At 43.5% G+C, this 26792-nt stretch overlaps 3 protein-coding genes and 1 pseudogene across 4 annotated transcripts; 3 read left to right on the top strand and 1 right to left on the bottom strand.

Moving 5' to 3' along the window:
• The first annotated feature begins 4986 nt into the window (after positions 1-4986).
• On the top strand, positions 4987-7136 carry LOC133915195 (protein TEEBE-like). The gene is made up of 3 exons (XM_062358267.1): positions 4987-5311; positions 5834-6334; positions 6431-7136. Exons 1-3 carry the CDS (start codon positions 5179-5181, stop codon positions 6952-6954), a joined length of 1158 nt encoding a protein of 385 aa, XP_062214251.1. The 5' UTR covers positions 4987-5178; the 3' UTR covers positions 6955-7136.
• Positions 7137-8667: 1531 nt separating this feature from the next.
• Positions 8668-10739, top strand: LOC133915197 (small ribosomal subunit protein uS5x-like). The gene is made up of 2 exons (XM_062358268.1): positions 8668-9434; positions 10374-10739. Exons 1-2 carry the CDS (start codon positions 8766-8768, stop codon positions 10533-10535), a joined length of 831 nt encoding a protein of 276 aa, XP_062214252.1. The 5' UTR covers positions 8668-8765; the 3' UTR covers positions 10536-10739.
• A 2212-nt stretch (positions 10740-12951) lies between these two features.
• Positions 12952-14720, top strand: LOC133915193 (chaperonin-like RbcX protein 2, chloroplastic). Of its 2 annotated transcripts, none has more exons than XM_062358265.1 (5): positions 12952-13474; positions 13724-13815; positions 13911-14010; positions 14106-14171; positions 14278-14720. In XM_062358265.1, the coding sequence occupies exons 1-5, from the start codon at positions 13214-13216 to the stop codon at positions 14398-14400; spliced, it is 642 nt and encodes a 213-aa protein (XP_062214249.1). In that variant the 5' UTR covers positions 12952-13213; the 3' UTR covers positions 14401-14720. The 2 variants fall into 2 exon arrangements, with proteins under 2 accessions (XP_062214249.1, XP_062214250.1); XM_062358266.1 differs by having other exon boundaries at positions 12957-13474; positions 13911-13968.
• Positions 14721-14837: 117 nt separating this feature from the next.
• LOC133915194 (polygalacturonase ADPG2-like) lies at positions 14838-17800 on the bottom strand (annotated as a pseudogene).
• Positions 17801-26792: the final 8992 nt, after the last annotated feature.

Raw genomic sequence — 26792 nt, 5'->3', positions numbered from 1 at the left:
AAAACTCGTACCAAATACTATATGATACGCACAATGCTTCAACTTCATTTCAAGCTTATAGAGCCGAAAATTATCATAATATACAAACAGCATATTATCAAACCGTAACGTATAGTGTTCCACCTATACCGCTATAAGGATCGGGAATCCCTTATAGGCCGATTTCTGAACAAATTTTTGCTACCCACCTCCTGTTATTTCTCATGTGCCGAATGTGTTCACACCACCACTCGAGCCAATAGCTAAGCCGATTATACTGAAATCATACGAGAACAAGTAGCTATTGTGCTTAAAGAGCAATTCGGTTTGGAGGTTAGAAGGAAAGCTCGTGCATACCAAAAGCCATATTCCGAGCACTATGATACAATCCCATACCCCTATGGTTTCAAGGTTCTTGATTTTGTGAAATTTATCGGAAAGGACAATAGAACAATTAGGGAGCATGTAGGCTAGTTTCTTGCACAATTAGGTGACACTAGTTCCAATGATATGTTGAAAATTAAATTATTTCCTTTGTCGTTGTCTGGAACTGCTTTTACTTGGTTTACCTCACTTGCTCTTAATTTCGTTCATGTGTGGTCTCAGTTAGAAGAGAAATTTTATGAACATTTTTATAATGCTGATACTGAATTGAGGCTTTCACATTTGATATCGATTAAACAAAAATACAATGAACCTGTTGCTGATTTTATTAAAAGTTCAAAGATAAAAAAAATCGATGCTTTAACTTGACACTTTTTGAAAAAGACTTAACTGAATTAGTTTATTTGGATTTGTTGTCTCATCTTAAGGAAAAGCTAGAAGGTTAGGAATTTCAGGATGTTAGCCAAGTTTTGCAAAGAGCTCTGCCATTAGAAAGCCGAGCTAAAGAGTCTAGAAGTTTTCAGAAATCAAATGATAAATTTTAAGTTGATCATCCTAATGTTCGTATGCTAATGTATGAGTTTGAGAATTCGGATGATGATGATGCTAATACGTGTAGCTGAATGGGTTTGGTTTTCTAAGTCTAAACCATTCATTTGCTCTGCTCTTAAGCCGATTACTCCCAAAATTGACAAGAAAAAATTAAATTTACTTTTGATGTAGCCAAATGTGATAGGATTTTTGATTATTTGTTGCAAGAAAACAAATTAAGATTCCTCGTGGTCATGTAATTCTACCATTAGAAGAATTGAAGATGCGAGCTTATTGTAAATGGCATAATTTTTATTTTTATGCTACTAACGATTGTAAAGTTTTTTGTCGACAGATTCAATCGGTCATTAACGAAGGATGATTGAAATTCTCGGAGATGCAAGTTGACAAGTAACCGTTCCCTGTTAACGTAATTGATCTCCAGGACAAGAGTGTTCTAATTCGGCCAACTCAAGTCGAATCAGCTAAAGGAAAAAATATGATCATCGATGAAGTTAAGTCAATACCTTTGGGAGAGAACAAAAATTTGCTAAGAGAAGTGATACTCGAAATGACTCCTAAAGGTAAGGAATTAATCAAGGTTGTGGCGAACACTTCAACCCCCCGAGGGGTATGGCAATGCTAAACCGAAGATGATCAAACCCAAAATCCAGAGGTTGGCAATTGGAAGATTAATGAAGCAAAGAGACATTACAAGGTTGTGAAATTCAAACCCACTTTCGAGCAACTCTTGTTCAAATATAAAAAAGATAAGACCGTCCAAACTCATGTAAATCGGCTAAATAATCTCAAGCGGCCAAGATCACCTTTGAAGCAAGAAGTGCATGATCATCATCACCCATAGGAGGATTGTACTGGTGCTATTCACCCCCCCCCCCGGCACCTGAGCCGGTCCCATAGAAATGGATGCCTTCTCTAGTGTCTTTTCCTCCTTTCCCAACGTGGGGATATAATGGTATGTGGATGCCTCCTCCTTTTGTGCAATTAAATTATTTTCATCTGGGATGGACAACATCACGTAGGTCGGTATTTGATAGAAGATCACGTCCTGTCCATGATCTATTATGGCAGTCTAGTGATGTTCAACATGATGGAAATGTGAAGAGGGTATACCGGGTCAATGAAATTGTTGTTTCTATTCGAAATTCATATTCTAGTATTGCTGAAATAAGGATCACTGATGCTGATATTATTAAAATATGGTCAATAAAAGTGATCGCCGAAGAGCTTAGTAAAGGATCGATTGTTATTAGCAACAAATTAGTCAAATCTGAAAGTATATCTATTGCTATGTATATTGTTCCAAAGGATGATAATCACGAGGCAAATAGCAGCCATCCGCCTTCTAAGTATCTACGGCTGATGTGGTGTCCGTCTGGTTTATCTCACACGAAAAAGAGAAAATTGCAGCGGCTACGCATGCAACAATTAATGGAGTAGCAAGCTGAAAAATTGCGGGATGACACTTTCAATAAAGTAAAGCTAATGCAATCCGCAAAACAGTGTGGAGACCAAAGCAAGATGTCAAGATAGCTCCTACGACAACCCCCTCCTCAATAATAGCACCGACACCTATGGGAGATGATGGAGAAGATAAAGAATTGCTTGATTACAATGATTCACCGGTGCACATTAGTTATGCTTGATCATGACGACTAATAAATATCTAAATTCGGAATTAAAAATTATAGAAAACTAGCAGTTCGATTTCCATACAGTTTGCGAAGCAAAATATCTAAATAAAGAGTCTGAATAAAATAAAATAAATAATAATTAAAATTATGGTTAGAATAAAAAAATAAGGATCCCTATCAAATATAGTTTTATAAAAAAAATCAAATTATTATAAAATCAAATAACTAAATAAAGAGTCCATACAAAATACAATTAATCAATAGCTAAAATTCATCATAAAAAAATATTTTTTTTGCAAAATTGCTACTAAGATAATAGATTAAGAAGTCCTGTGTAGCTAAAAGTTATCACATCAAACCGGCAGCAGTCAAGGTACAACATGCACGCAAGACAAAATTATTCTAGTTTTAGTTGAATTGCCTACAACTAACGCACATTTTAACAGTTGCTCAAAATATATACGAATCAAACCAATACGTGTATACAATTCGGTACAAATTCGGAGCATTATTATTTTTTTTTTCACTAACATAATTTTTAGTTCTTCTATTTTTACGTGTTTTATAACTAAGTGACACTAACCTTATAAAAAACTAAAAAGACTAATTTTTAATTAAAAAAATCTGATAAAATATTGTAACCAGCCTAATCACTCTATTTAGTATGAGCCACATTATTAATTTAATATTAAAAGAATAGATTCCAGATTCCAGTATTCTCTCTTTATCAAAGCCATCCCCAAGGATGGGAGTAGTATACTCTCTCTCTCTCTCCAAGGAATCAAGAATAGTTTAGCGCAATTCTCTGCCATGTGACATTATGGACCCGAAATTTGATCCTGTCACTTCACCCATGCATGCATGTGCGCCTCAGTCCCCACTTGGATTCACGGTTCGCGCGAGCCGTGACGCGTCTCCGCCTCTCTGCGGTGCCTGGGTTACCTGCATGGAGGCCCTTGGTCAAAGCTGCTCGATTGCGTTCTCACTTGTCAGGAAGTAGAACGAGCACCGGGCAGGGTTTGTCGTGCGTTGGGTGGAGCGAGTAAATGGAGGAGGTGACGATCCGGCGAACAATCTCCTGCTCTGGGTAGAATTTCCAGGCGTTCCGCTCAGCGGAAGGGGCGCATGGCACGACGACACGAGTGATGGCGATGACGGGAGGGAGGGAGGGAGGGCGCCCATGCCCATGCGCGCGCGCTTCGGTGTGGCCCGCGGCGGCAGCACAGCAGCTGCGCCCCGTGCCTGACACCACCCGTGCCGCGGGGGACCGTGCCTGGCGCTGCTGTTTCCGCTGCCGCGTGCGGTGCTTTTCCAATTTCCACCCGCCCTGCCCTCCCTCGCATCGGTCATCATCACTCGCTGCCGCCCAATGGGGACGCAGCCCGTCGCTCGAAGCGCCCCCACCACCCCTGCGCCTCGAGAGCATCCAAGGCAGCAAAGCAATGGCGGGAAGCAGTCACTGTACGGCGCGGTTATCAGCTAGCTGCTTCGCTTCCGGAGAGGAAGGAGGAACAGATCGTGCAGCCAGTACACCTACATCACACTAGGGGTGGTTGCACGCGCCCGTGGCCGTGCAACACCCTCTCATAGCCAAATTCGTACTACTCGTCTCTTCGGAGACATCCGATAAAAATTCGTCCGTCCTACTCTTTTCCTGGCATTGTGCTACATCTTCATACACCTTACAAGGGCTTCACACATCTCGTCAGAGTGCATCTCTACCACAACCGACGTAGCTCGAATAGAATAAGGAACACTACGTCAAGCTAGTGTGCATGGCTTGCTTCTGTTGTTTGTTGGCGGAAGTAAAATTTTTATATGTGCATATATGTCTTATGAACATCATTTATTTACGTGAGATTCATGTAAAAAGATAAATAAATAATTTATAGAATAAATATAGAGAATGGATTAATATCCGATGTGATGAATGGATTTCCCGTTTCCTAGCACGGGCGTGTGAAGATATTTATTGAAGGACATCTGCTACCGATCTGTGTGACCTGACGGGGTAGGGCGGCGGTAAATGTCGGACTGAAATTTACGAAGCGCGGGAGCAGCAGTGGGGCTCGTACAATCCTTTTTCAATTGTCTTTTGGCCGTCCAGCTTCTTGGATTTTAGAAAACTGACCTTCGTTTCTAGATCTATCCATATGGACATCTAAGGATTTCCTTTTCCCATTCGTTTCATTTCACGCTAAAACGATAAATTTTTATAGTGTCTGTTACGAAGGAATTCTTAATATCATTCTCACATAGTCTTCTTCTTTTTCTTTAAAAAAAATGAGAGAAAATAAAAAAAATAAAAATAGAGCAGAGAATTAAAAGAGAACAAAATAAAGAGAGTTATAGATGATGTAAAGGTTCTATCTTGTTCTTTAGGATTCATGTGTAGTCTTTTCAGCAGTTTAAACTACGTCATCCGTCCCCAAAGCTCCAGAACTAGTTTTTGTTCATGCAGCTCTCCTATGGGGTTCTATTTATGAAAACGGACCTTACTGGGTGGATTTGAAATATCCAAACAATGGAGATTTCTAATGAAGTTATCCATTCTTTCTGTTAAAGAAAGGGGCAGCTCCACCTGCAGGAAGACAAAGGAAAGCGAAAGAGAACAGAAGTGAGCTTAGCTATGGAGGTTCCATGGGGATTGCTGGTGGTGGTGCTGCTGCTCTCCGTCTCCTCGTCCTCCTCGGCTGTTGCCACACTCGCCGTCAGTGCTCCGGCTCCAGCCCCTGCACCTCGTCATGCTCAGGATGCTGAAGGTAACAACACTCCTTGCGGCTCATCTCACTACTCTGACATTCTTGTGCTTGTTGTCGCCGCCATTGTCTTAGATCTTCTGTGCTGGCAAACGCAGTACATTTAGAGTAGTCTAAGTTTGATCTCCAAAGAGGAAACAAAGAACGGACTGAGTTTGGTGTTCTTCCTGTGTTCTATACTTTCAAATTGCAATGAAGCTTTAATACTTGGAAGCACAAAACCTCCAGCTCTACAGATGTCTGTGCAGGACGGCAAATGTTCTAATACTATATTTTCATCACTCTTTTTTTTACGTTTCTTTGTCCAACAGTTCACTTTTAGCATTTCTTGCTCTTGCATTGTTCCAAAAGTGCTGTGGTTCTTTTGCTTGTTTAGGACAAATATATAGGTGGCCACATTTTTCAGTCGTTGAGTAGGAAGAGTGCCAACAATTTTGGAGACATGTGAAGCTGACCAGTGTTCAACCAGTCCACCACCCAGGGAAAAAAGATCTATTTTCTGTTCTCATTTGCGTGGTCGCGCAGGCCTGCTCATCAATGGCAACTTCGAGACGGCGCCGAGGAAGCTGAACAAGACCCTCATCGTAGGCCGCCATTCGCTGCCGGGGTGGACGCTGCGCGGGCACGTCGAGTACGTCTCCGGCGGGCCGCAGCCCGGCGGCATGTTCTTCGCGGTGCCGCACGGCGTGCACGCGCTCCGCCTCGGCAGCCGCGCGTCCGCGTCGCAGAACGTGTCCGTGCGCCCCGGCGCGCTCTACGCGCTCACGTTCGCGGCCACGCGCACGTGCGCGCAGGACGAGGCGCTGCGCATCGCGGTGGCGCCGTCGCTCTCCGCGCCCGCGGACGTCGCCGTCCGCACGCTCTACAGCGGGGACAGCGGGGACACCTGGGCCTGGGGCTTCCGCGCCTCCTCCGCCGTCGCGCAGGTGACGTTCGCCAACCCAGGAATGCAGGAGGACGCCGCGTGCGGTCCGCTGCTCGACGCCGTCGCCATCAAGGAGCTCCCCACGCCGTACCCGACCAAAGGTGAGAGTTCTCGCAAGAAACGCATCACCTTTTCAACAACAACGCGGCAGATAATCTGATGAAACAATGCCTCGCTTGGCAATGACATCGCTGCAGACAATCTCATCAAGAACGACGGCTTCGAGATCGGGCCACAGGTGTTCAAGAACTCGTCGGTCGGCGTCCTCCTGCCTCCCAAGCAGAAGGACACCACGTCGCCTCTCCCCGGCTGGATCATCGAGTCCCTCAAGGCCGTGCGGTTCATCGACGCGGCACACTTCTCGGTCCCCGCCGGCCAGTACGCCGTGGAGCTGGTGGCGGGCCGCGAGAGTGCCATCGCACAGGTGATCCGCACCGTGCCCAACCGCGCCTACAACCTGTCCTTTGTCGTCGGCGACGCCAAGAACGGCTGCCACGGGTCGATGCTGGTGGAGGCCTTCGCCGGCAACGTGACGCAGAAGGTGCCGTTCGAGTCCACGGGGAAGGGCGGGTTCAAGCCGGCGAGCTTCAGGTTCGCGGCGAGCAGCATCAGGACCCGGCTCACCTTCTACAGCTCGTACTACCACACCAAGGTGAGTGATGGCGTCTCGCTCTGCGGCCCCGTGCTGGATCAAGTCAAGGTCCTGCCCGTCAAGGCGTGACAGGGTTTAGCTCGTTGATCGGAGGGATGGATCGTGTGAACTCGGACGATTTGCTGTCGTTTCTGTATTGGTAATTTGGCACGATGGATTTGTGAGAACTGGCTCTGCACCTCTGAACATGCCGTGCAAGGCTTATGCATGTAGTGGAATGTAATCCAAGTTGTGTGAGATTTGGTTACCCATCTTGCTCCTCCCAAATTGAAATGGCGGTATTGATACTTCATGCCACGAAGCAGGCCCGTTGTGACAGCGCAAGCAGAGAGACAATTGCCCTGCGATGACGAAGGATACCAGCTGCTGTTACAGGTATTGAGGTATTCATGCTCGACGCTGAGCTCGCATCGGTCCCTTCGGTTGCTCAGTCTGGCTGGTATCTATTGAGTTAGTCGAGTTTAGATAGGCTAAAAAGATATAATATGTTTTGTTTGTTTGGCTATATATATTTAGCTTGACTAAGAAAAAATGTTATATTATAAAGGAACTTAATTTTTCACTAAATAATTTAGGATTGAAAATATTTTTATAAATTAGTGTATCACAAGATGAAAATATTAGTAAATATTGCTTATTTTTCAAAATTTATTTGAGGCAAAAAATTACTAGAAATTATAAAAGTAAGTTTTTTAGAATTTTAACTTACATTTTTGGAAAAAATACTAATTAAAATAATTTGCTATCGAGCTCTAATTTACTTATAAAAATATTTAAAATTTTTACGTCACTCTTATATCTTTAATTAAAATCAAGAGTTAAATAAAAAAATACATATGTACACCGGTTGCATCAGCCAGCGAGCAAGGTCTGACGGAATCCGTTTTCACGGAGCCTGACCAGCATAATGAATTTGCACGACAGAAACCTAACCCGAGCGCTCGAGGCAACCGAACGCGCGGCCTCGCATCCGCTCTGACTGACCAAGCGCCCGACCAGCCTGGAGCTCCTCACCGTCCTAGTCCTGTTGCAGTCGAGATCTCGGCTCGCCATGATGGCGCGCATGAACCAGTTCACGCGCTACCTCACATTCGATCCATGCCCCTGCCATCGTACCGCAGGTTGCGCACGACAGGAGTACGCTTCCTCCCTCCGGCGGCAGTAGACGTCCGCGGCCTGCAGCTCGGGCTCCTCGTCGTGGGCTCGTGGCTACTCAAAAGCACGTGCGATGCACGACTACGGCGTGCACCAAGCCTGTTTTTTTTATATTTTAAGTTCAGAAATTGAAATTTTATGCGCCTGTTTTTTCAAGTTTATAATTCTATACTATTGTCGCTTGTTGAAATAAAAAATCAATTGTTTTTTAACACAAACAATTATTTGTAAACTGAGAAATGACTAAAACAAAATTTAGTTATTTTTTCTCATTTTACAGGTCACATTTTTGTTTGAAATTTTTTAAGAGCTAGATGACAACATTTTATTTTTTATTTTTTTACTATTCCGACATTGTTTTGGATTTTAAGATCATTGAAATAATGTATTTTTATTTTTTAATCTATCTCTGTGTGATGGGTCGTGTCGTCGTTTCAACGAGCTGGCATGAGTTTAGAGTTACAAAATGCAATATATTTACAATTTTCGAATTTAAAAAATATATAAAAATAAAAGCTAGATGACAGAAACTGGGCCTTCCAAACTACTTACTGGGCCATATCGCAGCCCACTGCTTCCTCCTCAACAAACCCTAGCTCCAACCCTCCATATAAATACCTATTCCCTTCCTGTTTCTGCACCCTTCGCGCCGCCGCAGCCTGCAAACCCTCATCTCCCTCTCACCCGAGCGCCCCAACCCACGCCACCCCACACCTCAACCAGCCATGGCGGAGCGCGGAGGCGAGCGCGGTGGGTTCGGCCGGGGCTTCGGTCGCGGAGGTCGCGGCGACCGCGGCGGTCGCGGTGACCGCGGTGGGCGGCGCGGGGGACGCCGCGGCCCGCGCCAGGAGGAGGAGAAGTGGGTCCCCGTCACCAAGCTCGGCCGCCTCGTGAAGGAGGGGAAGTTCAGCAAGATCGAGGAGATCTACCTCCACTCGCTGCCCGTCAAGGAGCACCAGATCGTGGAGACCCTCGTCCCGGGGCTCAAGGACGAGGTCATGAAGATAACGCCCGTACAGAAGCAGACCCGCGCCGGGCAGCGCACGCGCTTCAAGGCCTTCGTTGTCGTCGGCGACAACAACGGCCACGTCGGGCTGGGGGTCAAGTGCGCCAAGGAGGTGGCCACCGCCATCCGTGGCGCCATCATACTGGCCAAGCTCTCCGTCGTGCCTGTCAGGAGGGGATACTGGGGAAACAAGATCGGGCAGCCGCACACCGTGCCCTGCAAGGTCACTGGCAAGTGTGGGTCCGTCACGGTGCGCATGGTGCCCGCGCCCAGGGGGTCGGGTATCGTCGCCGCGCGCGTGCCTAAGAAGGTGCTGCAGTTCGCTGGCATTGAGGATGTCTTCACCTCGTCTCGTGGATCCACCAAGACCCTGGGCAATTTCGTCAAGGTATAAGCTCTTCCTAGTTCTTTTCATATCATGTCATTATGATGTGACGCTTCTACGATAATAGACCTTTGCATTGTTCTGTGTAATGATGCACAGATGGACTATTACGCGTACTATTGGTGATGTTTTGTTGTAGCTTGTGTACTATGTTGGGAGATATTTTTATGAAATGTTGCCTAACACTTGTAGGGTTGGATACTTTCACTAAGAAATTAATTTATAGTACTTGTAGTTCTACTGTTGCACTGTGATATCCATGGGATTGGATATCTGTTTACTGACTGGTTCAGAAATGAATTGTATAGTTCTTGTAGTGATCTCTGTGTTCTAGAGATGCTCACTAATGTGTTATATGCTTGTTCTAATTCAGACTTGCTTTGTCAAAACTTTCTGATGCTGTTAGACTTTTTAGCCTTTTTTTTTTCCGAATACTTGTTTGTTTCTGTGTACTGGACTCTCTATTTTGTGTGTTGTTATGATTAAGTTTATTCAGGTTATTGCGCTGTTCCACATAGACATGCTGTAACTTGAGTGGCTAGACATTTCTTGCTTGTCTGCTTTTCTAGTGAGAGATATTTTTATGAAATGTTGCCTAACACATGATCGATGGTATTTTATTGTTTGTGGAAATTTTTGGGCTGATTGACATCCTTAATAAAACACACTTAACCTGATGCTGTTGTGTTGTTTCTGTCAACCTTTAATAGTTCTACCTTGGTCGGCTGGAATGTTTTGATTTACTTTATTAGTCTGCGAGTTATAAAATTTAAAACAGACTTAACTATATATCTATATCCTGTGGTTATACTTCCAACTTGACTTGATTTACTCAAGTTATATACATATTAATGCCAGTTGGTTCTAATGCCATTTAATTCTTTAATTCTTGTTGATGTCTGTTCAGTGCCATTTGTAATTTGTGTGACTGGTTTTGTGCAGGCAACCTTCGACTGCTTGGCGAAGACTTATGGTTTCCTGACACCTGAGTTTTGGAGGGACACCAAGTTTGTTAAGACTCCATTCCAGGAGTACACTGACCTCCTGGCAAAGTCTACTAAGGGTCTTATGCTTGATGCCCCTACAGAGACAGTAGAGGCTTAGGATGTTTGAGGACTAAAGGGTTCTACTCTTTGGGAGATGTCTAGTGCACTTTGCTCTATTATAGTGAAGAACTGGGTGCGATTTTACTTTGTCTGGATACCTCTATTTCCTGTCAAGTTTTGGATTATGGTACTATGTTAGTCCTTTTCCCCATGAATGCTACATAATTATCTCATGATTAATCTTTTCGTGAGAAGCTGGAAATGGCTGGATGCTTGGATAATGATGAATGGATGCTTGATTTGTTGGCAGCTTCCCAGTTAAATGCCTTTGTGCGCAGCTTGGATTTGTAGTCCTTAATTGCTGTTTACCAAGAGCCTTTTCTTTCGCAAGATTTACCCGGTTGTGATATTTGGCTGCCGGTGGCTGTTCCCGTCGTTATCTGGTTACCCTGTGTGCCTAACCTGTTTCTGGTATTTCTTACCATGTGTGTGACTTATGGGTCAATGCTTCTTCGATATGTATTGCACTTACAAACCATATTGCATCTGTTTGTAAATTTGTATCATATAGATGGTAGTGCTTGGAGCAAAAGACGGTATTACCATGAACTGAATTGCTGCTTAGTTGCAGAGGAGCTTTATATTGTCCCTTTATTTCTTCCGATTATCAGAAATTCAGAAGCTTATTGCCCTGCAGTCGATCACATCTTCCTCCATATTTTGTAGCCCCCAGTTTTCGCAGTCCATGACAAGAAACACGCAATCCGCTCCGTGTGTGCTTCTATTAGAAGTAGAATAGAAGTTTAGAGATTGAACTCGAGAACGAGGGAATGAATAGATTGTTCTTCATTGTACTGTGATGTGTACAATATATATATGTGTTTAACGGAAGCCATTAGGGAGACATCCTTCTCTAACGAACACGAAGGAACAAGTGCCATAGGCAGTTGAATTGATCAAAAGTGATTCGTAACAGTTCGTTCCACCTCCGTTGGAGCCTCAGATTCCGTGCTCGTGTTCTGTCTCGTACTTGCAATGGAAAACCAGACTGCAAGAAACGCACTGAGATCCTATGTAGAGGGGAAGTAAAGTATATTAGAATATATTTCGTGGGTCAGATCAGGTGCTACAGTGTTTTACGGGCAGGGTAAGTATGGTGTAGTAAAAATATGTATTGTAGCTACAATTGTCTTACTACAGTACCAATGCACTCTACTGTTCACTCCATACAAAAATATTGTGCACATGCTACAGTGATCTGCATTTGCTTCGTCCCTGCAGATGATCTTGGTCCGCTAGAAACAATCTTGACTTTGGGATGCACATTCCTGCAAGAAAGAATGAAAGATGAAACACTTTTGCACAAATAGTCGTTGGTCAGCCGTGAGGCGAGACGATTTGGTTGGGAGGGTAAAGTAAAATATGATAGAGTTATTCTTGTATTTAAGGATGAGATGATTCTTTTTTTTTGTTTGGTTGGAAAGATAGGATTTAGTCTCTTTTTTATTTGGTTCAGAGGATAAAGTGGGATAGAATAATCTTTTTTTTTAGAAGGACGAGGATCGACAAACTGGATGTGGTCATCTATTTATAGAGTTGTTGAGTTTAGGATATGATCACATCCCTCTATATATGCGCAACACACACAAAACACTAAATTTTTTCATATAACTTAGGATTATCAATGATTTTAGAAATTAGTACATTAGTTTAGATAAATATTTATGAATTTTTTTTTCTGATTTTTGGGAATTAAATTTATATACTAACAATTCAAGCTAAGTACAAAAGTAGTTAAATTTGGGGAAACTCTATTTAAAATTTGTAAGTGATTTATAGTTGAAACTAGTTAAAATAAATTCTCTGTTATTTATTCTACGAGCAAAATCAATATGATTTTAAAAACTTTAGAAGTTAACCTTTTAAAATTATATAAAAAAGGAAGAATAAGGGAATTTTTAAAGCATTTATGAACTTGCTAGCAGAGTCGGGTGAAAGGTGACTGGAACAAGTTAGACTCGCGTGTGGGCCGCGGGGCGATCCGGAGATGGCTCCGTGGTAACTTTTTTGAGATCTGCTCGTTCAGAATCTGATGAGCATATTTTCTTCAGAATCATTCCATTTCTGGTTGACCTCAAACTAAACATCGTAAAAACAGAAACCACCTCCTGCTATTCCACCCCATCGTCGGAACCAAACACACCCTACAGGACTGGAATACGCATTGCACACGGCCGGCCGCGCAGAGCAAACCCTGGCGTGGCGTCGTCCCGAAACTCGCAAGCTGCCGTCCCGACTTTCGCTTCAGGTTCGCCGAACCTGCAGGCAGCGGCCGTCGTCTGGCTGCCGGTCCATGGATGACACGCGGGGCCGCCTGATCTACCTCGGCTTCACCGGGACCATCGGTCGCGGCAGCGTGTTGCACGCGGTGAAATTCTCGTTCCTCTTCGTCGCGAGGGGCTGGAGCTGCGCGCGCCCTGGGCCTCAGAAAATTTGGTTGGTGAGAATTGCAGCCAAGCCAGCCAGCCACGAGCGCGAAGAAGAAGAAGAGGAGAAAGGGGAGGCGAACCAGCACTACAAGTCTAGCACAACCACCACCTCTCCTCTCCTCTTCTTCTCCTCCCACGTGCCACTTGGTTTTATACCACACCGCCACTGCCCTGAAGCCGAGGTAGATCAGGCGGAACAAACACGAGCTGCTGCTGTGTCCATTGCTCGGGCTAGGAGAAGAGCAGCATGGCGGGGGTACAGATGATGCTGGCGGCCGTGAACGTGGGGGCGGAAGGGAGCATGGCGGGGCTGAGGAAGAGGCCCGTGGTGGCTTCTTCAGGGCTCAGTACTAGCATGTTCGCTGGAGACTGGAGGAGGAGGCCTCGTCGGCCGTCGTGCTCGGTGAGGGTCCTCAGGCAGTGCCGGAGCAGCAGGAGCAGGGGGGGACTCGGCATCGTCTGCAACCTCGGAGGGCAGTACGAGGACAGCTTCGAGGACGTGCAGTTGGTAAGCTAATCAGTTCGATGCTGTCTCCCATAATTGCAGTCCTTGGTTAGATCTTGTAGTTCTTGCTCTTCATGTTCTTAGAGAGAAGATTTCTAAAAAAGAAACATTTCTTGGGAAATCCAAGGATTTACCTTAACAACTAAGGCAAATTTCGTGTTTTTTAATGAAAGAAAAATATGGTGCATCTCTTTCTTTGTTCTCTTTTCCGGTGAATGAAAGAGCATTTCTTGCTGATGTTTTTGCATGCAGCAACTGATGAATTACTTCACATACAAAGCTGTGAGGACCGTGCTTACCCAGCTCTACGAGATGAACCCGCCAAGCTACCGTTGGTTCTACAAGTAATAACAAGAGATCTCTATTTCACTCCATGCGATTCTAATCGAGTTACAACCATTGTCACAGTTGCATGAATATGTTCTTGTTTCCTCAACAGCTTTGTTGCTGTCAACAAACCTACCGACGGCAAATTATTCCTTCGGGCTCTCGGAAAGGTACATAAATCCACGGCTGATGCAGATCTTCTTCTAATTCAGATTGAACTCAACAATACATAAACTCACAGTTGATACAAATCTTCTACTGCTCCAAATTAAGCTTACAAAATTGGGTTGATTTGCTTCTGTTACAGGAGAGGCAGGAGCTTGCAGAACGAGTGATGATAACTAGGCTTCACTTGTATGGAAAATGGATTAAGGTAATTGACTAATTGGGATCAGTGCTACTGTGGTCTGTCTATTGGCAATTAACCTGCTGGCCAGTTCAGTTCTAGACTGACAATTTTGCTCCCGTTTAATCCTCAGAAATGTGATCATGCAAAGATGTATGAGAAGATCTCTAACGAGAACCTGACACTGATGCGGGAGCGGCTTATGGAGACGGTAATCTTTCCAACCGACGACACGAACACGGAGAAGATTGGTTGATGCCGAGGCACACGATTCTTTTGAAAAGCTTAGCTCCATAGGTAGAGCACTGTGGTTTCTACACCAGTCAGTCAGTTGTATATAATTAAAGTTGTTGTAGAGAGTATACTTTGGGCAGTGTTTAGGAAGACACTGCAAGCTGTTTCCTACGTCCTTGGCGTAAGCAGTACAAAATCGCTTAGTGTATGACACACAATTTGAGGTGTTACAATACTGATGTGCCCTCCCTAGTTTCTACAGTTGATTTAAGGGAAGCAAAAATACTTCAATTTGTATGAATAATGAAGCTTGAAATTCAGTTTGTCTGAATTATTTTGGAACTTTTTATAATGTTCCATAATGTCTAGCCACTCCATCCACGCATTGCAAACAAGATTTCAAGTTACAATTTAATGGGTCGTGAGATGGATTAGAAGTTCAGAACCAGATCGACAAAGATGAATTCTCACGTATCATAACACTGAAATACAAAGTATTGTTGCTTTCTATAAAAGAATATACAGGAATGCTACATGAACCAATTCACAAATATTTACAGGAATGTTACATGAACCAATTCACAGATACACTGATAACACGATGAATTGCAAGATTCTGGTAGAAACCCCATGAGTGTTACGAGGATATGTGCATGAGTATGACTAGTTGTTTCTGAACACATTATGTACAGGCTACAAACTGCTGTCTTCCAAGTTCCAACTTATCCCTAGTTTTTGGCAGTGCAGGACTGGAAGAACTGTCCCAGATCTTCTCCATTTTGCATTCTGACAGGTGCTTTCTGTGGCACCCTTGCTGCCGACCATTTTCAGGCCAACGTTCTGCAAGGTAATGGCATGGCATGGGACATTCTTGCTGCAGTTCATCTTGATGGCATCCTTGGTAATGGTAGTCCCTCTGATGTTCTCGAAGACCACATTGCTAACCTCCACCGCTGATCCCTGTGCTTGGCATGGCCTAGCCTTGTCGCAGTAGTTCTGATCTATGATTATGGGGTTCTTGACATTGTCCATGATCATGTTTTGGAATGTGATATCCTTGGCGTACCCACTTCCTCCCTGATATGTCTTGATGCGTGCTCCATTGGTCGTGCCGTACAATTGCACCGTGTCTATAGTAATGCCGGAGACTTCGGCTCTCGAGTTGTCGTCTCCTAAGCTTCCAATGCTGATCCCGTACCCTGGCCCGCACACTACTTCCGAGGCACGAAGATTATGCGTCCCTTTCTCGATGGACATGCAATCGTCTCCTGCAAAATCCGCCAGAAACAAATGGAGATTTAGTAAGGATCCGAAGGTACAAACTGAAAGCATTTGCTATGATTTCGAATTGTGAATAACATGGCCATGCTGCTTGCCAGTCTTGATCATTCAGTTTGTGACCTGCACATCTCTGGTGCGGGCGACATGGATGCCGTCGGTGTTGGGACTCGTGCCCGGCGCTGTGATAGACAGGCGGCCGGCAAACTGCGCATTCGTGCAGTCCTCGATCGACATGTGGATTTGCTGGCTATTCACAATTTTCAGATCCTCCATTATCAAATTTGTGCAGAAGTGGAATGATGTAAGACGTGGGAGCCTTCTTGCACGGCTGAAAAGAAGAAGAAAAACAGCTGAGTTAGATCAGTTCACTTTCCAGCAGTAACAAACTAGTCCGATTGGCGCGCGTACGCCGCGCCCATTTTTGTTTTCCTACGTAGAGCACAACAAAAGAAGATTAAAAACAATTATTAATGTTAAACACATTAAATTAATTATAGAGAAAACAATAGTACTTTTATGCATGCACATAGTTTTAACATGTAGGTGAAAGTAATACTAACCTAAAAAAATTTGTTTCATATTTTTTTGAGTTTTAGATATTTTTCTTTGCATTGTAAAATTATTAATGTTAAACACATTAAATTAATTATAGAGAAAACAATAGTACTTTTATGCATGCACATAGTTTTAACATGTAGGTGAAAGTAATACTAACCTAAAAAAATTTGTTTCATATTTTTTTGAGTTTTAGATATTTTTCTTTGCATTGTAGATTTTTTCAGCTGATTTATTAATGTAACTAATATTCATTTCGATATTTTCTAGAATTTTTGGAAAAGAAAATTACATATATATATATACATATATATATATATACATGTATACTATACATATATATATATATATATGTATACTATACATATATATATATGTATACTATACATATATATATATATATGTATACTATACATATATATATATATGTATACTATATATATATATGTATACTATATATATATATATATGTATACTATACATATATATATATATATATATATATATATATATATATATATATATATATATGTAGGTACGGATACGTACTCAGGGCCTACTGCTACAGTAGCAGGGCCTCTGAGAGGCCTCCAATTCTTCCAAGGTTAGGATATAGTATTGAATTGCACGTACGAACTTGAAAGCCAGTGCCCATGCAACGTGCACACTTGTCAAAGCAGGCAGCCGCCACGTCAGCATGCATCGTTAAGAAAGTGGCGCCAATTAGCTAACCACTTCTTAAGCCGTACACGAGCCTGGTTACGATTAATCAGATCGATAGAGCGGTCGGATCGGAGCCACACTCACCAGAGCCTTGTTGATCTTGCACGAGTGCTCCCACCACGTCTCGCCGTTCCCGTCGATGGCGCCGCCGCCGCCGCCGCCGACCGTGAGCTCGTTGACGGCTTGGAACACGATCCAGTGCCTCCTGTCCTTGTCGCTCCAGTCCGCCCTGTTCGGCGATGCCACCAGAGTGCCCTTCACCGTGACCACGACGCTGGACTTGCACGGGCCGGAGAGAGTGGTCAGCTTCAGCAGGTAGCGCTTGCCCTTGGGCACGAGCACGACGGCCGGCCACGAGGAGGAGCAGGCCGCCCTCGACGCCATCGCCAGCGCCTGCGTGTCGTCGTGCTTCCCGTCGCCGCGGGTGCCATAGCTGTCAAGGTTGAACACGCTCTGCGACGACGCCAGCGACCTGTCCCTTAGCGCGGCTACAGCTCCATCAGCGCTGCTCGAGGAGTCGGCTGAGCTGCCATTGCTCGTGCCAGCAGCCTCTGGAGCTCTGGACAAAAGGAGCAGCGAAAGGAGAGAAGCCAAGAACACAAGACGCGACGCCATTGGACGAGCTAATTAAGTACGGTGGATAAATTAAAAGTACTGAGCAAGATCACAGGAGGCCCAAGCCAATGGAGTTGCTCTTGTAGCTTTTGCCTGCTCAGCTGGGTGCTGGATTGGATGGTGACTGAAGAGGAAGGCTCACGGGGCGTATTTATATGCGCGGAGCATGTATCAGAGCTAGATTCTGGGAGAGGGTTGCGTTGCTTGTGAAGAACAGTAACACGGGAGAGTTAGGCTGGTACGCAGATATGTGTTTTGGGGCGCGCATGCAGCCAGGTGGTGGAATGGATGGGGTGGCGGGCAGCGCACGGTGAATTTCGCCCGTTCGTGTATCACTTCCCTTGCGGGGTTTAGCAATCCGTAATTGATGGTTAAACCCTATAATCTTGCTCTTTAATTTTGGATTTTGGACTTGATTGCGCGTGTGAAGTTTTTTTTAAAAAGAAAACCTAGTACACGAATTTCGCCCGTTCGTGTATTACTCTCCTTGCGGGGTTTAGCAATCCGTAATTGATGGTTAAACCCTATAATCTTGCTGTTTAATTTTGGATTTGATTGCACGTGTGAAGTTTTTTTAAAAAAAAACCCTAATACACAGATTTTTACACACTTATAATATCACACATTTTACTTACATAATGGGAAGGTTGGAAATCGACCAAGTCATCATCTAGCTGGTTTGATTATTTTTCAAGGGGTTTGGAGGCAGCGCGGTGCGCTGGGCGGGGCCCACCGGACAGTGACATCCGGGGCGCGCGTCGACCGTCTCGTGGTCACGTACAGCTGGAGTTGGCGCGTGGGATCGGGAGAGGGGGTGAGAGACAGCTGGGGATGGTCAGGACAGGGGACTGCAGGACGGAGAACGGGGCTTGACGGAAGGACAGGAAAGTCAAGAATGTTTGGATATCTGTTCGGTAGAGCTATTATATCTAAATTATTTATAAAAATATTTTTTATAAAAAGTGATTATATAGTTAAAAATAATTTTTAAGTAAATTTTATAAAGAAAATAATTTTATAAGGAAAGTAAATTAGAGAAAGTTGGTTTTTTAACCCTTTTGCATCTAATTTATTTAAAAAATCACTCTTACGGAATCATTTCAAAAGCTAAAAACTACAAGTTATTATTTAACAAAACTCCTATTAGCTTCACTCAAGAGAATTGGTCTAAAAGCTCTGGTAAATAGACCTTAAGCATCTGTGTACATCTGCACTGCATACATCTGCATGGAGAGAGGAGAATGATCCACGTTAAATAACAATTTTTTTTACACCTCCGGTAGGAACATCCAGACATCCAGGTGAGTTGAGATATTTGATCTTAAGTTGTACGAATCTGTACATAAGTTTTTGTATCCTGTATACGTTCAACAGTTGAAAATAGTGTATCGTGTAATCGTAATATGTACCATGGGACGTACTTCCTGTTTGCACCCATAATTTTCTCACAGACAACATTGTTGGCCATTCCGGAGCCAAACTTGGTTTGGTGATTGATAGAGGTGGTTGTATCATTTATTCATCAAGAATACAATTAGTAACCAATACAGATGAGTTAGGTAAGAGATTTATCTCTCCCTCTTTTTTCTCCTCCTCCTCTTCTTTATCTCTTTTCTTCTTCTCTTCCCTGTTCATGGCAAAAAAAGTATTAAGGGTGCTCGGGGGTTTTTATGGGGCTACGAAACAGTAAAGGAGCTGAGCCCCTAAGCCCTCTGGATCCGTCTTTAGATCGAACTCTATGTTTATTTATTATGTGTCTTGTAGAGGTAGAATTTTCTTAGTGATAGGCTACAACATCCACGATGATTTTATCAATTTAAAAGTTCTGTATCTCCGATGTTCTATAGACATTGTGTAAGTGTATATCTAGTTCATTCTCTCTTTTTTTTTAAGAACCTAGGTATAAGAGCCCATTCTCTACATCCACTTAGCCCATTAGCACTAAGTTTAGCCCATGTGAGAACCTTTAGTCGTGTACAGGCTGAAATCGACCCACCAGAGCACGCGCGGTGGAGCCCGAGCCCCGACGCCTCGCCGGCCTCCGCGCTCGCCACCTGCCGCATGAGATCTTGTCGCCGGTCGCCGAGCTCGCCGTCTTGCGTGCCGGCCTACGTGCTCGCCAGTTGCCACATGGGCTAGCCTCGCCGACCTCCTCGCTCGGATTGACGGCCCCCCTTCCATTTTGCCTCACCCTCCGCCACTGGATCCAACCCATGCCCGCCTCCTCGCGCTGCTGATTCCTAACCAGGTGGGAGCCGCGTGCGGCCTCCTCTCGCTCCTCGCGGTATGGAGTGCTGGATAGCCTGTGCGTGTCATCGTCTTCCTCCCGCTCCAAGGTCGACACCGCCCTCTCTGGCGTGGCGTCCGGTAATGGTCCCCGCTCTACTCCTTAATCGTCAATGGAGCGATGCTTGCGTGTGCCGACGTTTTTGTTGGTGTGTGTTTGTGTCTATCCGCTTGCATCGTCTGTGTCTGCTCTTGGGTACGTGGGAATTGCGCTCGTGATGGTGGAGGTTTTGGATTGCTTTGTAGTGTTTTATGTCCAGTATATGTTGTTCATGTGTTTCGCTAAAGGAATTAGGGATTCGGTCGTGGTGTCTGTTGTCTCAGGGGATAATGTCGAAGCTATGCAATTCGTATCATGCTGGATTGCTGGTGTGCTTTGGGAAATTGATGCTCACATATTAGAAGTTGAAGGAATGGCCTACTCGAGTTACCTTTGCATTGTTGTAAGTTCTTAGTTGTTATCATGATAGTTTCCTTTAGGATATTGATGTTCTGATTGGAGAAGTTGAAGGAATGGCCCCCACAAGTTAACTTTGCAATATTGTAAGTTTGCAATTGTTACATTCTGATTTTCTCTAGGATATTGATGCTCAGATTGGAGAGGTAGAAGGAATGAGCTACTTGAGTTACCTTTGCAATGCTGTAAGTTTGCGATTGTTTGATGTTCAGGAAGATAGTTGTTTAGTTTGCTTAAAAACTGACATGTGATTTGGAGTGTTTAAAGGTGTATGAGTATATGGTCCTTCAAGGGATCATGCTCTAGCTATCGATAGAACAGGAAAGTAGGAATTGCTTTTTAATTGCTTAGGTTTTGCACCCTACGTTACTAAAATGGCAACACGAGGCGTGCTTGTGGAATGTATGACACAGGATTTTGATCACACATGACGCAGAGCAACATACACTGCTCATGTTGAAGATAATGTGCATGTACAGCTGTACAAAATAAAAGGAACACTAGATTTTCTGTCTGGTTTCATCCTCAACTTCATTATTGTTAACTATTTTTTTTGTAATTAATTGGAACAGCGATTTAAACAGCTTTCTCAAATGCTATATATGTTTGTTAGTTTGGTACTTTGGTTCATTGTGTTGCACATTTTCTTAAAAACATACGCCTAGGAAGTTTCGTGCACCAGAATTTTTGCTTTTTTCGTTGTTGCATGGATTACATTCCTTTAGTGAAGCTCTCATGTTGTATGGTACTAAAATGGATTTGAAGTACTCCTTGCTGTATTTAGGTGCTGGTTACCTTTCCTGCTCCGGCTGCAAAGCAGAAATGAACCTATATAGTATTTAGAGCATCTATAGCATTCACTAGATTTTGGGCATTGAACAGAATAGAAAACATAGCATACACATGATTTTAGAATATATATCATGCAGCCACAGTTCTTGGTTTTTGACATCACAAGAACTAGGTGAATACCCCGCGCTGCTGCGGGAATCTCAAATATATTAGGAATCCTTCTTCTACAGTGATACAGATATGAGTTGCAAATTGTAATGGTAAAAAATCACAATAAATACGAAGCTAAATGTATAAAATAGGGTCTGAGAAATATGTATCCTACTCCTAGAATCAAAATTCAGAGTTTTATTGTTTCGTTCTTGGGGGTTGATCACTTTCTATTAGGATAACTAATCAGGTAGTGGACGTGTTGCTATCCTCCATCTTGTTCTTGAAATGCTTAAAAAGAAGAAGAAAATGCTGAACTTTGGAATAAACAAGGATGGGAAATAAGAAGAAATAACACAATAATAGAAGATGCCAGTGCTGGCCGTTATTGGTATTGCCATACAAAAAAAAGCAGGGAGTGAGATCTAGAAGCTGATAAAACCGCAGATCAATTGCAAAATAACATCTCTGGTTCCATATGCGCGGTTGCCCTCAGACCGCAGTTGTATGTGTGTCAAGTTCCAGGGAAGTTGTGGTGGTCATAAGCATGGCTTGCAGTGTTGGAGATGATGGGGTCAGAAGAATTGTGGTAACTGGTAGCAAATGAGGAGATTGATCGGCACAATGGAGAAGTTGCATGGCTTCCAATCCTGTTGGTTGTAGAATGGAAGGAGGAAGAAAGAGCATGAAGGTCGTTGATGGAGAGGTTGCTTGGCTTCCACGTAGCAGAGGGTAGTAGATGGAAGAATTGGGTGGATGTGCAGCTAGGGATTAACAATGGTACGGCTAAAATATTTCTAGTGACGTGGCTCAGTGCGAGGGTAGCTTTATAGCAATAAATGACTTTAGTGGGTTGCACTGGTATAGTAATATCTGATTGGCGATATTACCATAGCTTTCCATCCTTCCATTGTTGGCTAAGGTGGTGGAGGGAGCTGATGGCTGGCAGGGGCCATGCCTACCCCCCACCCCCACACCCCCCCCCCGCATCACACACACGTCCCCCTGTGCTTGGTACACCCACACTGGAACACAAGATTTTACCATCTAATGTGTGCGAGCCACACACGGCCTCGCAATTTTGATTTTGTTGTTTTTTCTGGTGAGTTTACGTTTTGCAAAAGATATTGGGCGTTTGAAGGTTGTTGGAAGAGGCCAATTGTGGGAATGAGGATCCACGGGGGAAGCCGAAAGGTTCCAACAGTCCGGGGTGTTGGATCTGCCTGTGCATGTTACCATCGCCCTCCCGCTCAAAGGTCCACACCGCCCTCTCAGGCGCCGAGTGTGCTTGTGCCACCAGTAATGGTTTCTGCTCTACTCTGTAATTGTCTATGGATTAATACTTGCGTGTGTCGCCTTTTTTATGGGTATGTGTTTGTGTCCGTCTGCTTGTATCGCATGTGTTTGCACTTGGCATGTGGGAGTTGCACTTGTGATAGTGGATGTTTGGGTGTGTTTTGTAGTGTTGTATGATCCGTGTATGTTGTTCATGTGTTTCGCTAGAGGAATCAGGGCTTTGGTCATGGTGTCTGTTGTCTCAGGGGATAATGTTGTGGTTATGTATAGGATTGATATGATCTCACATTATGCAATTCGTATCATGGGGGTTTGCTCTGGGAAATTGATGCTCACACAGGAGAAGTTTAAGGAATGGCTTACTCGAGTTACCTTTGCAATGTTGTAAGTTCACAGTTGTTATCATGCTAGTTTGCTCTAGGATATTGATAATCTGATTGGAGAAGTTGAAGGAATGGCCCCCTCGAGTTAACTTTGCAATGTTCTAACTTTGCGAATGTTATCATGTTGGTTTTGTCTAGGATATTGACACTCAGATCGGAGAGGTTGAAGGGATGAGCTAGTCGAGTTACCTTTGCAATGCTGTAAGTTTGCAATTGTTTGATGTGCAGGAAGATAGTTGCTTAGTTGCTTAAAAACAGGCATTGGTTTGGAGTGTTTAAAGGTGTATGAGTATATGATCCTTCGAGGGATCATGCTTTGTTATCGATAGAACAGGAAAGTAGGAATTGTTCTTTGATTGCTTAGATTTTGCACTCTACGTTGCTAAAATTTTAGTTGGCCCTCTTCTTATTGTCTGGCCCACCCCACCCCCTACCCTACCCTAATTTTTTTTCCTGGCTCTGCTACTTGTTGGGAACAAATCCCTTGGAGTTAATATGAGATGAAGGCATATTTCCGGTTTAGCGTCAGAAGGCTTCCATCATACCTTGTTGTTGCATCCTTGGAAAGGAATATGCTTTACATTGTTGCAGGTTTCATTGAGTGAATTCAAATTTGTCTTTTGAATCATTGTGTCAAGGGTTTATCAATTTTCATCAATTAATATATGTTTACACATGCAGAAAGTAAACCAAAGAATGGTGTTATCCAGGACCAACCTGTTCTACAAATAGCGCCCTGTTTGACAACGAATATCATGCTGAGACCTTGGCTGAGAGTATTCCACCCTCATATATAGTTGCAGCTGGGCTGAAAGAGCATTCCAATTGTGGAAATTTACTTTCAATGAACTGAAGTGTACCACTAGAAACTTTTGACCCGAGTCTTTTTGGTGAGGGAGGGTTTGGCCGTGTCTATAAAGGATGGATTGAAGAGAATGGAACTGCCTCTGTGAGACCTAGGACTTGGTGAAATTGATCGGTTATTGTATTGAAGATAACCAGAGCAGTTAGTCTATGAGTCTATACCCCGTGGAAGTTTAGAGCACCATCTGTTTAGGAGTAAGCATCTGACATTTCTTCCAAATTCGCTATTTGTGTGCATCCCACTGAAATTTATGTGTGCCAATAGAAAGTATTATGTGTGTACCACTGCCATAGACATGGAGTTTGTGTGTGTGCCACTGCCCTACACGTGGAGTTTTTGTGTGTGTGCCACTAGAAAATATTATGTGTGTACCACTGGAAGTTATGGGTGTGTTTGTGCCACTGCCCTAGATATGGATTTTGTGTGTGCCACTGCCCTAGATGTGGAGGTTGTGTGTGGCACACACAAAAGCACCGCGAGCAAAGCAGCGAAATCTCAGTGGCATACACACAAATTTCCCTTTATTTTAAGCATATGTTGTTAGCTGGCTTAGGAGTAAGCATCACATGGAAGTATTTCAGTATCTATGCACTTTCTCGGTACTGATATAGAAAAACATGCACAGCCTCCCTTTACATGTAGACATCACCATTGTTCATGCTATCATTTTTATTTAATCTTTGCCACTAAACTATGAAATTTGATTTGTTCTGAAAAGTAATATATTGTAAACAGTCTATATGTGAATAGAGTAACTTGTACCATGAGATTTTTGTTGACCGGCCAGGGGTGGTGACTTGTAATACGCTTTGTCATTTCATGGATTTGTACAGTTTTTTCAGCACTCATAGCCAACAAATCTCTGAAGGAATTATACCCCTATAGTGTTTCTCATCTATTCTTAGCAAGCATTTTTTTGTGAGTGAGGTTAGATATGATGGTGTTAGGATACTTTTCTCCGTACACAAGCATTTGTTAGGTTTTAAACATCCAGGTATTGCCGCTATGCATTTTAACAGAACTGGTCTCAGTGCAATGCCTCGTGCGGTTTGCTTGTTATTACTTGTTAGCCATGCACCCTCTGTTCCTTTTCTGTTATTTTCCAAATTGTGGCACTGTGTTAAGCTTGATCCATTGATTTTTTTGTTTTAGATTTACTATGGTTGTTAATTAACTCATTGTTTTATTCAATAACTCTGATTAAATAGAGTCGGTGCCACTTCCATCGTCTATCTGAATGAAAATTACACTCGGTGCAGCGTAGGGCATTGCATTTCTCCACGAAGAAGCTGAAAGACCTGTCATCTATCAGGATTTCAAAACTTCAAATGTTCTACTTGATGCAGTATGTATCTTTTTAACATATTTACTTGTTTGTTTAGACCCTTGTGTTTGTCCTTTGTTCAACATATTCTTCCTTCGACGACTACAATGCGATACTCTTTGATTTTGGACTTGCTAGAGATGGTCCCGAGGGTGATAAGATGCATGTGTTTGCGCGAGTGGTGGAACATATGGATATGCTGCGTGTGAGTATGTAATGTTAGGTGAGGTGATCATTATTGTCTTTTGAGAAAAATCGTCATTTTTTGTTACTTAAGTATCTTTGGAGTGTGTGTGTGTGTTGGTTGTGACTTTGAACCTGTTGTTTTGCTGAATGCTGGTTCCATTTTAATAAAATGGGACCAGAACGGTTCATGCTCTCTGTTTCTAAAAAGGAAAAATTAACCTTGAAGTTGCAAACTGCTGATGTTATACTACTGCACATATGTTGAAACTGCTACAAAAGTATGCACAAATTTGTCAGAAATTATGCACCATTACATATTTATTTAACCAGATCAGCAGACCCATGGGTTTCGACACACCTTGTATAATTCTACTTGTAGGTTGAAACTTATAGTGATGGGAGTGATCAGATACGTCCAGACTGTTTAAGTAGCCTCATCCACATCAGAGGATGAGCAACATCTCACTAAATGATCACGGTACAGACCTGCAAGCTGTGTTACCCGGACACTCGTGTCCAAAAATTTTTGCCGAGTCGGACACTCGTGTATCCGTATCGGACTTCGACATCCGTGTCGGATTCCAAGTGGTATTTGGCGTATCCTAAATTTTTTTGTCGAATCGGACGTCCCAACACGAGCCGGACTCCGACACCCACACCCGTGTCTATGTAACACAGCCTGCAAGTCTCGCCCATAGCGCACGGTAATTCTAAACTTCTGATGTTCTAATCAGCAATTCCTGCATGCAACATCATCTCCAGACTTTTTTTTTTCTTAAACACGCAGAAGAGGTACGTATCATTATATTAAAATAAAAAACTCACAGATACAAACGGATGGCCTGTTTAGACTTGACCAGCTAGGAATCTAGGAGGTGATCACAGGTGACTGTCTCCGTTGTGCCTGAACTACGGCAAGTGCCAGCGAGACCCAGCTAAGCATCTCCCCTTCGCCGATGTTACGTCCACGAATGATGCTGGTTCGCCTGTCGACGCGAAAGCATCCTCTGCTGGTCAATCACACCAATCCCTTTCATGATTGGATCGTACCTTGGATCAATCCCCCCTTCGGATTGCATGGCCCCAAATCAAGATGGCCTTGTCATGAGGTGTACGTTCCGACGTGCAGGTCAGGGCGAGGGAAGGGGCTCTGCTCTCTCTTGGAGTCGGCATGCTCTTCTCCGCCAGTCGTGATGATGTGTGACTGCTGCTGATGCAGTGTTCAGAGACATGAGTACGTGAGATGTTTCTTGAAGATAACAAGCGTGTAGCTTCTGATCAAGATACAGGATGATCATGACAAGTGAATGACTGTATACAGATAGTATCAAAACGGTAAGAAAAGCTTATTGTTTCCTTCACATATTCTAGTGATGTGGTCCTATTCTCTGCACTGGTAATAGTTCTTGCAGAGTTAATATGGTTCTGATAATGTTTGCGCGGTTCAGCAAACAGATCGTTCAAACACCATATGGATAATTGGATATAGTACAAGCCAACA

This window comes from Phragmites australis, chromosome 4 (assembly GCF_958298935.1).
Source record: "Phragmites australis chromosome 4, lpPhrAust1.1, whole genome shotgun sequence".
NCBI lineage: Eukaryota > Viridiplantae > Streptophyta > Magnoliopsida > Poales > Poaceae > Phragmites > Phragmites australis.
This window is presented reverse-complemented; position numbering and strand designations above follow the sequence as displayed.